At 39.2% G+C, this 16,939-nt stretch overlaps 1 protein-coding gene across 2 annotated transcripts in view; it reads right to left on the reverse strand.

The window, feature by feature from the left end:
* Positions 1 to 997: 997 nt before the first annotated feature.
* Positions 998 to 16,939, reverse strand: part of MORC3 (MORC family CW-type zinc finger 3) — a 47,640-nt gene continuing 31,698 nt past the window's right edge. Inside the window, exons 14-17 of one of the 2 annotated variants that reach the window (XM_030578109.1) lie at positions 14,691 to 14,878; positions 10,792 to 11,623; positions 5,662 to 5,825; positions 998 to 3,160 (exon numbers count right to left, since the gene is read on the reverse strand). In XM_030578109.1, coding sequence (XP_030433969.1) covers positions 3,007 to 3,160; positions 5,662 to 5,825; positions 10,792 to 11,623; positions 14,691 to 14,878 — 1,338 coding nt within the window. In that variant the 3' untranslated portion in view covers positions 998 to 3,006. The other variant, XM_030578118.1, reaches the window with a different exon arrangement.

Genomic DNA, 16,939 nt, shown 5'->3' on the forward strand with positions numbered 1-16,939 from the left:
CCTGGTCTAGTGGTTACAGACTGGATAAACAAATGTACCTGTGACAGATTTGTCCAGGGTATTGCAGGACACTGCCCAACCTTCTTGAAGTAGGTTTGTTTCGTAGGCTATGGATTGTATGCAATTCCATGTGGGGAAGGAGATCACAGTCTTCCAGGAACTAAGCTGAGTGGAGGGGTGGGGTTAGGCAAATTCACTCCAGTTGTAACACTTCCAGAGAGCTAGCACTGACTGGAGTCTTGCATATACTTGTTCAAACTGAACTATCCTGGGACCAAAAAAGAAGGAATGTTGTTTAAAGAGTTAAAACTAATGGACAGCTTTCCTTCTAATCCAGCAAGCAGAGAGCCCCAATCCTCAGGGAAGTGTTAAAGGACTGACAGACTAGAGCCCTTGTGGAAGATGGGGTGTGATCTCGAGTAAATTTAGTGTATGTGTACATTTTTATTAAGAATAAATGTGCTTGCTTAGAAAGAGCTGTGTGGTAATTTAAATTGTGGCACTGTTTATGGTCCCTGACATGAAAAGTAAAACAGGCCTGCTTGGGCAGTCTGACTACTGGGGAATTCACAGTATAGGCAGGGAACTGTGCAGCCTGGAAATAACCTGATTAGGAGGGAGAGAGATCTGACAACTGGGAGCTTAGATGGGTGCCCTTGCTGGACCACAGCGTGGGAGTAGATGCAGTTGCTCTGAACTGTGACAGTACCAACAGCCTTTGTTTAGGAAATCTCGCACTTAAACTGGGACTTCAGAACATGAACACACTAACCTCCAGCACTTGAGTTAAAGAATCAGGTCTCTTAGCATGGAAGTAAAGTCAAACATCTATATGTGGTCTAACCGCTGAAGAAAGTGACAGAACTACACTATTAGTGCAGATTACAGAAGCAAGCAATTTGACATTCTTCTGAAAGGCTGCATGGTAAAGTGGAGGCCAGATTCCTCTTAAGGATGAATGTTAAAATAAAGCCAGAGAGCGCTAGTGTGCATATTATTTAAAACAAAATTAATTTTTTATTGACCAGTTAAAAGTTTTGATCTGACAGAAAACCAGAATGTGTTTTTTTACAAAAAAATACATCTATGTACTTTAACAAGTAAACTTACTTCCATTTACCCGCTGTTCCTCAAAATTTAAATGTACAGTATAAATTTTTAATTTTCAGTATAGACATTTTACCAGTCATCTATAATAAATTCAACTACAGAAGCATCTGGACAAAACACTGAGAAAATAAATAAACAAACAATGACAGACAATGAAAAATTGCACACCAATTTATCAAAAAATAATGTTCGCATACCTAAGCCATATTTCAGCTACCTGTTCAAAATTAAACATTAAAAATTTAGCCATTATAAGCACAATAGTATTTCTTTATCCCTACTAGCATAATACTAGATCAGGTATTCAAGATACTCTTACGCTAAACAGACTAGCATAGTACAACTAAGGGAATGCAACCTAATTTAAACAAGATAGTAAGATTGCTTAAGCCAAAAAACGTAGGTTTTGTAGAAACATGTTTCACATTAATATGTTTAAAATTAAAGGGATGTTTTCATGACTGTTTTAAAGGTTTTAATTGAAACAATTTTTGTTTCCCACTAGTCAAATGAGGAGGACACCTCTCTTGGCTGGGGAAAAAAGATGGTTTGAAGGAGCATCACTATCCCCATATTTGTCCTCAGCACTTAAATTTAAACATTCACCTGTTTTGCAGATATTGCAGCACTGTGCTGGTACATGAGAACCAGGAAAAGAGACTAGAAACAAAAGGGCTAGCCCATTTTTTGTCCATAAAAAAATGTGCAAAATTTAAACAGCATAAACGGTGAAAGCAAATTAGATTTAAGTTTTCAGCTTTAATAAAGTCATTGGTCATTACCACCATAAATAAGGTAATTAATTTGCTTTTAAAAGTATCTAACTTAAATGCCCTTTTAATTACTTAATTCCTCTAAAACTGAGTAGCCCATTGTAATCAAATAGCATGCTGCATTATAGGTATTTTCATGGGAAGCTAAATTAGGAGAGAGTGATTACAGTGGTGTCATTTCAACAAAGCTAACAAAGGGGGGTTTCTATGCCAGAGTCAGTAATCAATATTGCAACAATTCAATGTTCTGAGGTTTTTTATTTTAGGACATCTTGTCCCTATTATGTATTTGCCAACATCACAAAACCACTATTCAATTTAACAGGATTCGCAGTCTTCGCTCAAGGGCAGAGTATTAAAATGGTAGCAGTTCAGGTCAGTATTGAGATACATGAATAAGCTTACACAGCACATACCAAAACTATGCCTACTTGTAGTTAGTACCACAGCAGTATGCATCTGAGTGGTATGAGCATCTGCAATTCCCACTGGCTTTGGTGGGAACTGCAGGTATTAGCACTTGTCAGAATCAGACCCTTGTACAAAAAAAAAGCTAACAACCCATATTGCTACCAGGGACCACAGCCCAAACATTTCATGTACCAACTATGTTTGATCATAAGTAAAGGCAAATGCACAAAACTTGCCTGTTCCATTATTGTTTACAAGCAGAATACTGATATTTACAACAATGCTTTTGTGGTTTGTTTTCAGAGGGGGATCAGAGAGGGTAAGTTTAGTTTTGGGGGAACAAATACATTTAAGGATCACTGAGAATACAAAAGTTAAAAGCAAAATGAAAAGCTCGGTAAAAACTGCTTAAGATTCCAAAGTAATAGAAAATATTTGCAAGTTTAATTACATTTATTTTTAAAACAAAATTCTTAATAAGTTAGGTACATCCACGGCCTGTCAATGTTGACTGTTCCTTTAAGGAGAAAGTTAAAGGTACATGAAAAGTACCCACAGTATTTGTGACACCAGAGTGCACACAGTATATATATTTTACACTGGATTTATATCTAAATTACTCCAACAAAAACAAAACCAGTCTTTACAATTTGGAAAGCATACAATATAGTGGAAGATTCAGCAAGTATCTTAATGTCTTCAGTAAAGGATATTAAGTAGTGGTGACTTCATGCATTTGTTCCACAACTTGTCCTAAAATTTCATCAACTATATCAACATCATAATTAACTTGCTGCAAATCTAAATCAGGCATAATTATGGCCAGTAGCTGTCCAACGTTAACTCGTAGGGATCGCAGTTTCAGGCTGTAAGGAGATAATGTTGATCATATTAAGGAAGATTTTATATAGAGAGTGCAGATAAATTCTGAAATTACACTCCCTAACATTTTATATTGAACTTTATAAACAATGTGACTGCCTTACTGAAAAGAGAAGGTTCTGCAAATCTGAGTTTTACAAAGAAAAATATCAGCCAACATAAGACATGATGAAATTTAATTTAAAGTAATCTATGAAGTAACTCAAGGCAAGGATCTAGCTGGACCAGTTTTTCCAAGGAGACTACATGCTCATTCCGTTTTAAACGAACACTAAGGGCAGAACTTGGTTCCATCCTCCTCGCCACAAAATAGGGGCTCTTTTGAAGCAAAATGAAAGGGATTGTGTTTGTTTGGGTAGCACAAACTCAAATACTGACCCAGATACCTTACTTCAGTCTCCATTTTGCTTTCTCTAAACAATTCCAAAGTATTAAAAATTGGAAGTACATGCAGAAACATGATAGGGCATGGCATATCTGGCCCAAGTGTGAGGCACACACTGAAAGCCACCTCTAGAGACAGACAAAAGGAGGAGGGGAAGTAACCAGTTGGAAAGAGAAATTAATTTGTCCAAGAACTACCTTAAAAATAAAGCTACAATAGGTATGTAAAGCTATGTTTTAGCTATATTTCTCTGTTACACTCTACAGGTTTTTTCTGCTTCAGCCTCTTTCCTTTCCTTCTCCTGTTTATTTTGTGTGTTCCTTCTCTTATTCTTGCTTTCCTGTGTTCATTTTCTCACCCCATGCTCTTTGCTGCTCCAAGTTACTTCCAACTCAACCATCCTTTTTATCTTTCTTCCTTCTGCCTGCATTTCCTTCCAGGTTAGGCTGGGACTTATCAGCAAAATGGATGCTGATTTGTGGGTGGCTACTAGTGCAACAAATTCAAATAATCCGCAAATTCTTCCAGGGAGTACAAGACATTAAAGTTGGAGGCCAACAGCAAAGAAAATGCTGGCAGACAGAGGAACGATCACAACTCATGCAGCTACAGCTCAAACCTAATACTAGAGATCTGGCTAGCAGTGACAACTCTGAACAGAGTTGTATGGATTGGTAACTCAATCTATTACTACAATTTGCAATAACATTTGAGGAAGGGTGTCAGTAATCCATAAAAAACATTTAAGGCCTAGTCTACACTACAGAGTTAGGTCAACATAAGGAAGCTTACGTTGACCTAATTTTGTTACGCATCTATACTACAGTAACTCATCCACTACGCTGACCTAATAACTTCACCTCTGTATGCAAAAGAGTGCACTTAAGTCGATGTAGTTAAGTTGCTTACATCACATGTTGCTTCTTTTGACAGCCTGAACCCTGTTGCCCTTGCATGGAGCCAGCCAGCGCCATCAGCCCCAGCTTCGCTGCCCCCACATGGAGCCAGCCGCTCCAGCCCCAAGTAGGGGCAGCAGGACTGAGGCTGATGGCACCGGCCCCATGCAGGAATGGTGGGGCTGATGGCGGTGGCCGCCAGCTGATGCCAGCACCCCAGCCGCTCCCTCACGGGGCAGAACAAGCCAGCTCATGCCAACAGCCCCAGCACTGCCCCTCCTGCACAGGGCCAACCACTAGCTGACTACCATTAGAGTCAGCCTGGCCAGCCTCCCCAGCCCTCCCCTGTCGCATCCAAATGGGGCATGCTGGTGGCATCAGTCTTGCCCCATCACCTCTGTATAGGGCAGGCAGCCTACCATAATCCCTTTCACGTGAGGCCAGCCAGTGCCATCAGTGCCAGCCCCACTGACTGGCCGGCTGCCATCAGCACCAGCCCCGTCGCCCCTGCCTGGGGCAGGTCAGTGCCCTCAGGACCCACCGCCATCAGCACCAGCCCCACCGAAACATACAGCCCTAGGGCAGAGGGTTCCCACAGTCAGCCCTGCACCAACTGTCAACGTTGCAGTGGTGGGGCTCTGCCTGTCAGCCCCTGCAATGCCCCCACTTAAATCAATGCAGGCACTCCTGGTGAGGACGCAAACCATTGGCACAAGGAGGGTGGTGTTGACATGAACAGCTGATTTAATTAGTGCGCTGGCTGTAGGTCAACATAACTTACGTTGACTTAATTTTGTAGTCTAGATCTGTGCTAATATACATTTGGAGTAAAAATGCCTCAGAAAATGGACAATGTCTTCTGTGTGTTGTATAGCGGTAAGCAAGCAAGCTGTTAACACCAATAAAAAGCCATTGTTCTACCTGAATAAAGAGAAACCTTATTTTATTTTTTTAGGATTTTAAGACAAACTACACATTTAGATTCTTTTAACATTTGCAATCTGGACCATATTATACAAACTAATCTGAAATATTTTTTTGGAAGATAAATTGTGAACATTAGCGGGGAAAGAAAGGGGCAGTGAAGATTCAGAAAGTCACAAAAGATTACAGAATGAATCATGAACTTTGACAGGGTTTTAAGGTACAAGCCTGACAGGCTATTCCAGGCAAATTTCTGGTCTAAAAGAAAAAAACGCGATACCTTTCTTCATCAGAATAACTGACAGGATCTTCAATGTTACTGGCTGTAGAATCATTTGCACATGCTACCACTTGAGGAATTGTAGCTTTTAACTGTGCAACTTCTCTTTTAAGCTCTTCGCACTGAAAACCAATTTGAGTTTTTTCCATTTCCAGCAGTTCAATCTGAGACAGGTAAATCAAAGCAAGTTAATTTTATATGTCTGAAGTCAAGGTAGAGTAATTTAAAAATAAGGTGATTTAAATCATTGGCTTAACTAATGATCAAATCACTTGATTTTTAAAAGTTTACTGATGCTTTAAAAAACTAATCTGAAAATGTGTTTTACGGCAATGAATTAAAATTAAACAAAATTATGCTTTCTAAAAACATCACTACTGGTTGGGTATCAGCTGTATTTTACAAAATTGCTACAGGAAAACAAAATATTGAAAATTAAAACCATGATCCTGCAAACACTTAAGCAGGTATGCAATTCTGCTCACATTAATATCATCAGATTTTCGTCAATGTAACCGCTCATCTGCTTGAAACCAACATGAGTGTACACAAGTTTTTGTGGTATCAGAGGTTAAAATTGTAGTTATTAAAAAGTTTTAGTGCCATAAAATCTTTCCATTCAAAACAAATTGCTTCAATATTAACAATCAGAAGTTAAGACTTTCAATACATTAGTGAACATACTTTACATGCCCCAAAATTTTCAAAAACAGAAGCCTAAAGTTAGGCACTTAAAGCTAATTTAGACACCTAACAGTTGGATTTTCAAAAGCACTTAACTTATTTAGGAGCATAAGTTCCATTGATTTCACACTGCAAACCCTGATGGTTGAGTATAGACTGGTCAAAGCAGTTCAGCTTTCTTGACTTGTGGAAGTTCAATATATCAAAAAGTAGAGTTGAGTACAAACAGCATGGGCAATTTACTTATCAATTCTGTATCTGTATGTTTTCAGATTAAGGCTATTAATGAGGCTCTTGACTTCAGCATAGATGAGCATTTTAAATCTGAAACTTGGAAGGGCGCAATCTATAAAATCTGAAATTCTATGAACAATTAGAAAGCTAAAGAAACATACAAAACATCCACATTAGCAATTTAATACTATAAGATAGGGAAATAACTACCAACATTTAAAGAATTGATCTTTTAAAAACTAATTTATCCATCCTGTGTGAATTCCAAAAAAACCCTGTTAGCTAATATTAGAAACTATCATTTTCTTGGTGAGCAAAAAATGGCAGAGTATAGATACTCTCCTCTAAAAAATATTTTGAAAAAGATGGAGACAAATTACCAAAACTGATCAATTTCCATAACACATGTACATACAGCAATTTTGTTTAGAATAGTTTTTTTTAAATATTAATGGTTTCTCTCCAAAATGAAAATTTTATTTCTCACAACGATGCCAGATTGGGTGTCAGATGCTTTGGATGGCAACTGATCTAGGAGAAGGTCAACTCCAAAGTAAAACCACAGCAGGTTCAGCCATGAGTGGGCTACTTAGCTCCTGGGTTCCTGGTGTGTTCTTTGAATGGAAGTATTTAAAACATGTAACCGACACTCTTTTCCAGGCAACAGCGACAAATTGGCCAAGTCCTGAGAACAGCAACTTGGAATATAGGTTCACATAGAGGTAGGTCAGGAGAGCTGGTAGAGGCAATGGCTAGAAAGAAAATCCACATGGTGTAAAGACAGAAGTATAATTTTGAAAAATGGATTTAAAGCTTTTTTGGTTTGGAGAAAAAAAGAAAATGAATGGGGTAATGAGCTTAGATCACTGATGTCATGAGTGCAGAAAGAAGAGGGAAATGATTGATGATAGTACAGTTGATGATAGAGAATAGGGTTGTTTGATATCAAAGTTTGCTCCACAAATCAGGCAGACCTATGGAAGAGAGGAAGAACTTTAGAAATGAGCTGGAAAGTTGGTGGTTATGGTTGAAAGTGACACCTTGTTAGCAACCAGCAATCATGTTGGTGAAAGGAGCCCAACAGAAGAAGTGGTGGGTAAATTTGGCTTTGGTAAAATAACTGAGAAGGAGAGAACTGGGTTAAGTGGTGTTTAATGGGAGTTTAGTGGTGAATACTGTTTTGTTTTTTAAAAAAGAATCCCATATGAGGATATATTACAGTGGAAAAAGCAAAGCCCAGATAAACTATATTTTGGTAAGAGAGCATATGAAAATGGTGAAGGACAAGGGTTGTTCTGCCACATATTCACTCAGTATAACAAGTATTAATAGCTAAAATGTATAACCTGAGAACACAGGAAAGAATGAAACTGAGGAAGAAATTGCACTAGTAGTTAGTTAGGTAAGGGGGCAGAAAGGAAGTTTGCTAAACAGTAAAGGAAGGTTTTCATGCATTGCCAAAGACAGTGAAGTGAGTGGAGGGAGACTTAAGAAAGTTTAAGAACATAAGAACAGCCATACTGGGTCAGAGCAAAGGTCCATTTAGCCCAGTATCCTGCCCTCAGACAGTGGCCAAATCCAGGTGCGCCAGAGGGAATGAATAGAACAGGTAATCATCAAGTGATCCATCCCCTGTTGCCCATTCCCAGCTTCTGGCAAACAGAGGCTACAGACACCATCCCTGCCCATTTCATTAAAGGCAGTGAAGGTAATGTGGCAGAACGAGTGGTAAGATAGGGTACTTTTGGATAGCAAGTAATTAAAAACAAAGAATTAAAGAGTCTGAGAAAGCAGGTTGGGATGAGAATAATAAGCACACAACATACAAAAAAGGCAGTTGCTAAGGTGAGAATGGAAGCTGAAGAGGAATTATACAGAAAGCTGGAGCAAGATGTCAAGAAAGTATCAGGGGGTAGCCGTGTTTTGTTGCTTTTTACAGATCCAGATTAAGAGTCCTGTGGTACCTTATAGACTAACAGATGTATTGGAGCATAAGCTTTTGTGGGTGAATACCCACTTCGTCAGACGGGTTGGCAAAAAAGATGAACAAATGAAACACAGGATAGAGCTTTCTGCATGAAGGATGGGAACTGTGTGATGACTAACCCTAAAGGTGTGGTAGTGATATGGAAAAAATATTTCCAAAGGCTGTTAAACAAGAAGAGAATTGCAACAGCAAGCACCTCCAGCAATTATGGAAAAGCCTCAAAGAGGTATTGATCTCTGTAGAGGAGGTAAAAGTTCTGAATAAGAAGAAGAAAAGTGAGGCAGCAAGTGAAGATGAGATAACCGTTGATATGATCAAGGCAGATACTCGCTTCATACATAACTGTTTGCTGGGATCCTATTTAACTGGAGAATGGGATAAATTATGCCTCTCTGGGAGGGCACGGGTGATGCAAATAATCCAAATACTTACTGGGCATCACTCCGTTAAATCAGACTCAAGTCCTTGAAAAAGTTTTGGAGGTAAGGTTTTGGTGCAAGGTGGAGGAAAATATAGGAGAAGGGAAGGAATACTACAGACATATTTACAAGACAGAAGTTTGAAAGAATTATAAATGGAGGGTGTAACTGCTATGTAGCATTTATTGATCTTGACAAAGCATATGACATGATTCTGCATTGTTTACAGTATTGAAATCGATGGGACGGGGACTTCAGAAATGGATATGATACAGAAACTTTGAGGGTCAAGAGCTAAGGTGGTAACAATACATGGAATTTCAGAGAGTTCTGAGGCAGCAGTGGGAGTCAGACAAAGCAGTGTGCTGAGTCCTCTTTTCTTCATCCTAATTATGGAGTTAAGTAATAGGAGTACCAAACCCATGGAGATAGAGAAAGGTAATCTATGTTGACCATCTGGCCCTTTTGGCTGACAGCAAAGAGGAACTGGTAAATATGATATCAGGGTAGGCATTTGTGTTTGAAGATCATAGTTTGAAGGTAAACACAAAAGACCAATTATGCAAGTAAGGAAGAATGACAGAAGAGCTGCTGACTGAAGTTTCTGGAGAGAAGAAAGAATCTCTATGCTTGGGAAGCATATTTCATGCCACTGGACCAAGATCTGGAGAACTGAAAAGAACCCCACAGTGAGCATGGATGGCAGTGAAAAAGGCAGGAGTACTGTGGAACTTGCAATTAATTCACAAACTGAAAGGAAGAGCATTCACTGCATTTGTCTGTCCCTGCCTGCTCCGATTTGGCAGTGGATAATATAAAATAATATAGTGAAGAGAATGGCAGGCAAGTGGAGAGTAAACAGAGTGCACATGGAATAAATTAGGGGGAAGATGAATTTGAGACTCTCAGTGATAGCAAAGAAAGGATGGGAGAAAGAGGACAGCAAGAAAGGACATGGAAGACAGAGGACACAATGGAAAGACTGTCAAGAGAAGTTTGAAGAGAAAAGGACTGGAACTCCAAAACCTAAGAACCTGTGCCATGGACTGCAAGGAGTAGTGAAGAATCATAGGCACCTCCGACCTCATGTAAATGGGAAAAGGAGTTGAAAAGTGAAGTTAAAAGATGGCAGACAGTCTCCAGTGGTATCTATTCTGTTTATTAACAGAAACAAATAATGAACTACCCAAAAGCAACGAGAACTCTATATTTGTATATCAGGGTGTCTCAAGCTTACTCTGGAGGGATCACTTCAAAAGAAAAGTTAGAGTAAATCTATGCCAATTCAATGCTTGGTATCTTTTCTAGCCGTTTTTATTAGTTGTGTTACTTGAACACACAGTACATGATAAATGTATTTACTAGACATATGTTAATTTTTTTAATTGTACTATTTGAAAAAAATATTCGTACTTGAACTTTTGAAATAGAGGCTACAGTTTACTAAAAAATAACAAAGGTATTCACATCTCTAGCAATTTACAACAAATCAAGATCTAGTATATACACAGGAGATGTCAGCTAATGAGATAATCCTAATTTATTTCCAATTAATTGATTTGCATCTGAATAATTATGATGATTTGTATGTGCAATTGCCTCCACAAATTTTGACCCTGATCCTGCAGTGTATTCAATGTGGCTGTTCTCTTTGCTCATAAGGAGCCCCACTGATGCCATAGGGAGTTCTGTGGATGGAGCTCATTACAAGATCAAGGCCTTGGTGAATAATTTTATAGCTAGCTTTAAAAAGACAGGTCCTGTATATTCACTTTACCTTGCCATAAACCATATTAACATACCTACCTCACTTTTATATTGATCTCTCTCAGTATTGCATTTGTCCAGTTGTCTGAAGACATCATCAAGCTGCACAGCAATTTCATCCACGTCATTTTTATTTTCATTGTTAGAACATTTGCTGCATTCTGTTTTTAAGTTTAGCAAAGTACTACACTGTTCCTTTAGCTTTTCCATTTCTTTTAAGGCCTGCTCATATAAAATAGCCACTTCTTCTGGACTTTTCTCTTTAAAATTTTCTAGTTTGTCATCTGGGAATATAATAGTCTCAGTTGACTGATGACACATTTCCTTTTTCACATAGTTATCATTCATTTCTAGTATCTTCTGCTCTAGTATTTCCATCTGGTTGGTTAACATTTCACACTGTTTTCGGTAATTTTCTTTTTCTTGGTTTGCTACTTGCAGCTGATTTCTTAGTTCGTTTAATTTGATGCAAAAATCCACAGAAGACGTCTCAGAAGCATTGATGATTTCTTCTTGGCTTGTTTCCAAAGCTGATCTGGTTAACTGCATATCTATATTATCTTCTACTTCTTCCTTTTTAACAACTAAACTTGGGATCTCCGTTTGGGTTGATGCAGTCCACTGCTCATATTTATCTTCTGAACTAGCTGCACCACAAGGCTCCTCTTGCATGCTGCCTTGTTCCATGTTAATATGCTCAGTTTTTACTATTGTAACATCATAGTCTGCTGCAGGTTTTGGAGTACTGCTCTCCTCTAAGATGATGACGTCCTCATCATCGTCATCTTCAATGTGATTGTCAAATGTGTGGTTATTTAATCGTGGTGTCTTTAAAGTAACAGGTGAACAACCAGAAATCTTCCGTTTAAGGCTGGGGAGGGAAGAAATGAAATAAATCAGCTAGTGCAAAGTACTATATTATTCAAAATAATTCCTATTTTCCCAACTGTATAATTCCAAGTTTGTGTGAACAGTGCTTATGAAAATAAAGTACACATTTTTTGGAGTGACCTGGTGATTCTAGACAATCTGCACTTTTTAATTTCTAAATTTTGAGGTCAACTTTAGGAGTTGTAAATCCTACCATTTTGGAGTGCTCCTGAAAATTGGACATTGAGTGAACTGACACTATACAGGGTGAATGAGGCCTGGTCTACACTACGTGTTTAAAACAAATTTAGCAGTGTTAAACCGATTTAACCCTGCACCTGTCCACATAACGAGGCCCTTTATATCGATATAAAGGGCTCTTTAAACCGGTTTCTGTACTCCTCCCCAACGAGAGGAGCAGCGCTGAAATTGGTATTGCCATGTCGGATTAGGGTTAGTGTGGCTGCAAATTGACGGTATTGGCCTCTGGGCAGTATCCCACAGTGCACCACTGTGACCGCTCTGGAAAGCAATCTGAACTCGGATGCACTGGCCAGGTAGACAGGAAAAGTCCCGCGAACTTTTGAATTTCATTTCCTGTTTGCCCAGGAGCTCTGATCAGCACGGGTGGCGATGCAGTCACAAATCCAAAAAGAGCTCCAGCATGGACCGTATGGGAGATACTGGATCTGATCGCTGTATGAGGAGACAAATCTGTTCTATCAGAGCTCTGTTACAGAAGACGAAATGACAAAGCATTTGAAAAAACCTCCAGGCTATGATAGACGGAGGCCACAGCAGGGATTCAGCACAGTGCTGCGTGACAAGCGTAATGGAAAGCCAAAGAATCAAATGGATGCTCATGGAGGGAGGGAGTGGGTATTGAGGACTCTAGCTATCCCACAGTCCCTGCAGTCTCCGAAAAACATTTGCATTCTTGGCTGAGCTCCCTATGCCTGAAGGGTTAAAAACATTGTCCGGGATGGTTCAGGGTATATCTCATCAATTTATCCCCCTCTCCCCCTGGAAAAAAAGGGGAAAAAATAGTTTCTTGCCATTTTTCAATGTCACCATACGTCTACTGCATGCTGCTGGTAGACGCGGTGCTGCAGCACTGAACAGCAGCATCCCCTGCCCTTCCTTTCCTGATGGCAGACGGTACAAAATGGTGGAAAATTGTCATCAGCCCGTGAACGTTCCTGGCTGGCCTCGGTGAGGTCGGCCGGGGGCACCTGGATAAAAATGGGAATGACTCCCTGTCATTCCTGGCAGACGGTACAAACTGCTGGGTAACTGTCCTCATCATAGCAGCTGGAGCCTGAGCTCCATCAGCTCCCCTTCCCCCCCTTTCGTGTCTAAAGAAAAGATTCTATACTCCCTGGACTATCATAGCAGTGGGAGGCTGCCTCCCCCTCATTTTATCTCGCTAAAAAGTCAGTGTTTCTTATTCCTGCATTCTTTATTACTTCATCACACAAACGGGGGGACACTACCACAGTAGCCCAGGAGGGGTGTGGGAGGAGGGAAGCAACGGGTGGGGTTGTTGCAGGGGCACCCCCTAGAATGGCATGCAGCTCATCATTTCTGCGGGATCTCTGGGGCTCTGACCCGGAGTGGCTGTGCTCTCTGGCTCTCTAGTAGACTTGCCCCATATTCTAGGCAGGACTATTTTTAGACAAAACAAAGATGGGAATGACCTGGGGAGTCATTCCCATTTTTAGTCCATGCACCCCCAACCGACCTCAGCGAGGCCAGCCAGGAGAACCCATGACAGCAGCAGACGGTACAAAATGATTGATAACCATCATCTCATCGCCAATTTACAATGGCAGATGGTGCAATAGGGATGGTAACCATCTCTGCTACCTTGCAAAGGCAAATGAATGCTGCTGTGTAACATGCAATACCGCCTCTGTCAGCAGCATCCAGTACACATACGGTGACAGTGACAAAAGGCAAAATAGGCTCCATGGTTGCCATGCTATGGCGTGTGCCAGGGCAATCCAGGGGAAAAGGGCGCAAAATGATTGTCTGCCGTTGCTTTCACGGAGGAAGGATTGAGTGACAACGTTTACCCAGAATCACCTGCGACACTGTTTTTGCACCATCATGCATTGGGATCTCAACCCAGAATTCCAATGGGTGGGGGAGACTGCGGGAACTATGGGATAGCTACCCACAGTGCAATGTTCCAGAAATCGATGCTAGCCTCGGTACATGGACGCACACCACCGAATTAATGTGCTTAGTGTGGCTGCGTGCACTCGACTTTATACAATCTGTTTTACAAAACCAGTTTCCATAAAATTGGAATAATCCCGTAGTGTAGACATACCCTGAGAGGATCTTTCTGCTTATCTATTATAGTGAGACTGTTGGTTGTGCTTGGTACAGTTAAGAACATTAGGAGAGATCAGGTTTCATGGCTGAACTGAATCAAAAGGATTCATCCAAGGCTATCTGGGACAATGGAAGCAACAACAACATCTTTAGTTAACTAATTCAGAATTACAAGTAATTAGCAGAAAGACAGGCCAAGTCAAGAGAAAGATGTTCTTGAATAGAACAGATGTCAGCAGAGAGAGGTTCTGACTAGAAAGAGTGTTATGCTAAGAAAAAACTACATATCACTAGTCAGTCAGGGTACATATCAAGCATTATTTTTATAGTAACTTAGCAATTGACTTGTTTTCACACTATATCATGAAACAGACTAATAAACTTGGACCAAGAAGTGACAATATAATAAAAGGTTACCAGCAACGGAAGCTTCTTTGGAAAAATATACTGGAAAGACAACTAACACAAATCAGTCTTTCCTGACTAAGAGAAATAAGTAATCAATCAATCTTCCTCCTTGTTAGCAAAATGCTTCCTACATTTGCTTTCACTCTTCAGAAAGCATTTGATCTAATATCTGACAGCTATCATACTAGCTCAGATAACATCAGTCATTATGGCTGTCACAACCTGGCAATTGACATATTACCAAACACCATAATTACTTTCATCTGCAAATTATTTATTCCTGAGATGAAGGGAAAGCTACTTTGCACTTATTCACTCACCTGTTTTCAGGATCCAAATGAGGTGAAGATACTAATCTATTGTTTGAAGTGTTTATAGATCTTGTAACAGAAGTGTTTAAGGCTTCTGTTAAGTGTGATCTTAGAGCACCCTCCTTTCTACTCATAGATGACAATGCATTTTTGATTGAAGAGACAGAAGGTGTTTTAAAATACATTTCATTATTAACCTGTAGAAAAAGCAGTATTTAATTAGACTAAGCACAGAAGTTATAGACATGTTGAAGGTAGGAAGGGTACTTGAAATCTAAATTTGGGGGAACTATGTACCTTATTACATAAATTCACAACATGTCCTTGGGTACTTGGGTCACCTTCACATACAGCTGAAAACCTGCCTTGCATTTACCAATATAAGAAGGGCAGGATGGTCATGAGCCTCTGGTTGAAAACCCCTTTTCCCATTAGAACAAACAACCCCAAGCTGACTGTTGTAGCCCAACCACCAAATCTTATTCAAAAGTGCCATTTATATTCTGTATTCTTTTAATACATTATATTTATGGATGATGGAACTACCTTGAATGGTGCAGTGCCCATTCAAAAACACTATAAAACATCCAACCACTGAAATCCTATCCAAAAGTTCTGTTTAACTGTGATGTAAAAATACATGTCACTAAGGGAGTAAACATAAAAACCACATGGTGGAGTTTTGGAAATAAAGATTAAAAATTCCTAGACTGGAAACAGGTTCACATAGTTTATGGTTAAGACCTGTTAAGGAAACATTATAAATAAACTGAACATCTTTGTATGCGTCTGTGTTATTAAATTTTACCAATGTGAGTTACCATAAAGAACTGTGCTCACTAAAGAGAGGTAAAATTTGCGTAAACACCATTAAAAGGACTTTCTAGACAAAAATGTGTAAGAGTGCTGAGGGGCCAACTACATTGAAAGAACTTAACAGAACTGGCACAGGAACTAGACTGCTTGAAATCACTATTTTGCTAATAGAGATGCTGTGGAAACAACCAAGCACTCTGATAGCAGATAGCAACAAAAGTACTATATCCATTAAATAAGCAAAACCAATAACTCATTAATAAAGCTTTATTAACTGTATATAACATGTGATCTTGTAACTGTTTTAAGGAAATATGGAATTAAGTCTGTGCGTGCTAATAACGTACGTGGGGGATATACAAGCTATACAAAGTAAAAGTGACCCTAAGTTATATGCAGCAAGAAAACCTGCCCTCTTACCACAAACAAGTTAAAATTTATTGTAAGAAATATTCCAGTTGGTGCAGTGCAAACAAATTAACAAGGATCCAATTCCATGAACTTAAATGTAAAACCACTGAAACCCATATGGTGTGGGAAAAAAAAAAAGTTTTCCCTCTGTTGCAAGACAAAGCAAGATTGGGAAAGCCCCAGGCTTGTACTGCTGTTCACTCCTGGGAGACAATTATGTGTGCAGCTGTAAAGTCTTACAGACAGAGTTGCCAGTATGTGGATTTACTTTGGGGAATCAGTCTTCAAATTGCACAGTATGGCTGAAAAACTGATGCTCATAAAGTATAAACTGTCTATGCTAATAACTATTGTGTAGTGGCTAAAAAAACCACTTCTGGCATAAATGCAGAAAATATTATTTTAATTGGTCTATGTTCTGTTTCACACCTAAACTGCCTGTAGTAATAAATATTTTGAACCAGTTTATAATATAATTAAAAGAAAAATTAAAATGACAAAAAATGCTTTAAAGGCAAATCAAGCTTATAATGTATTATACTCTAGTAGGCTATTCCATAATCTTGCACCCCCTGGTTTGTACTTTAAGCTAGTATTAAATAGTAATTTAAATAATTATAACTGCTATAATCTTTAATATGAGTTGCTAAATAATAAACTTTTAAGAGATACACAAAACAAAACTACAATGCAAACAAAATAAATACCAATACAAAATAGAACAACAAAAGTAGTGGAATGTAGACAAGGCATTTATTGGGAGGCACAGTTAGGAGTCAATCATTCAAACCCTACATAAGGGTTTTTCTATAACGACTGATAGCTGTTAACTCAGAACAAGCACATCCACAAATAGATCAAGTCCTTCCACATACAACCATTCTCAGGAAGGACTGTCTCCCCTCTTGGACAGAAAGTCCTGTCCATTTGTTGGAACAGAAAGAAGGCCCTGCATCAGTTTAAACTCAAGTAGTACAGGTGGTGGTACTTTGAGAAGTGTGTTGCAACCTGAGTTAATTTACCTAATCACT

Source organism: Gopherus evgoodei, chromosome 1 (assembly GCF_007399415.2).
Source record: "Gopherus evgoodei ecotype Sinaloan lineage chromosome 1, rGopEvg1_v1.p, whole genome shotgun sequence".
Lineage (NCBI taxonomy): Eukaryota > Metazoa > Chordata > Testudines > Testudinidae > Gopherus > Gopherus evgoodei.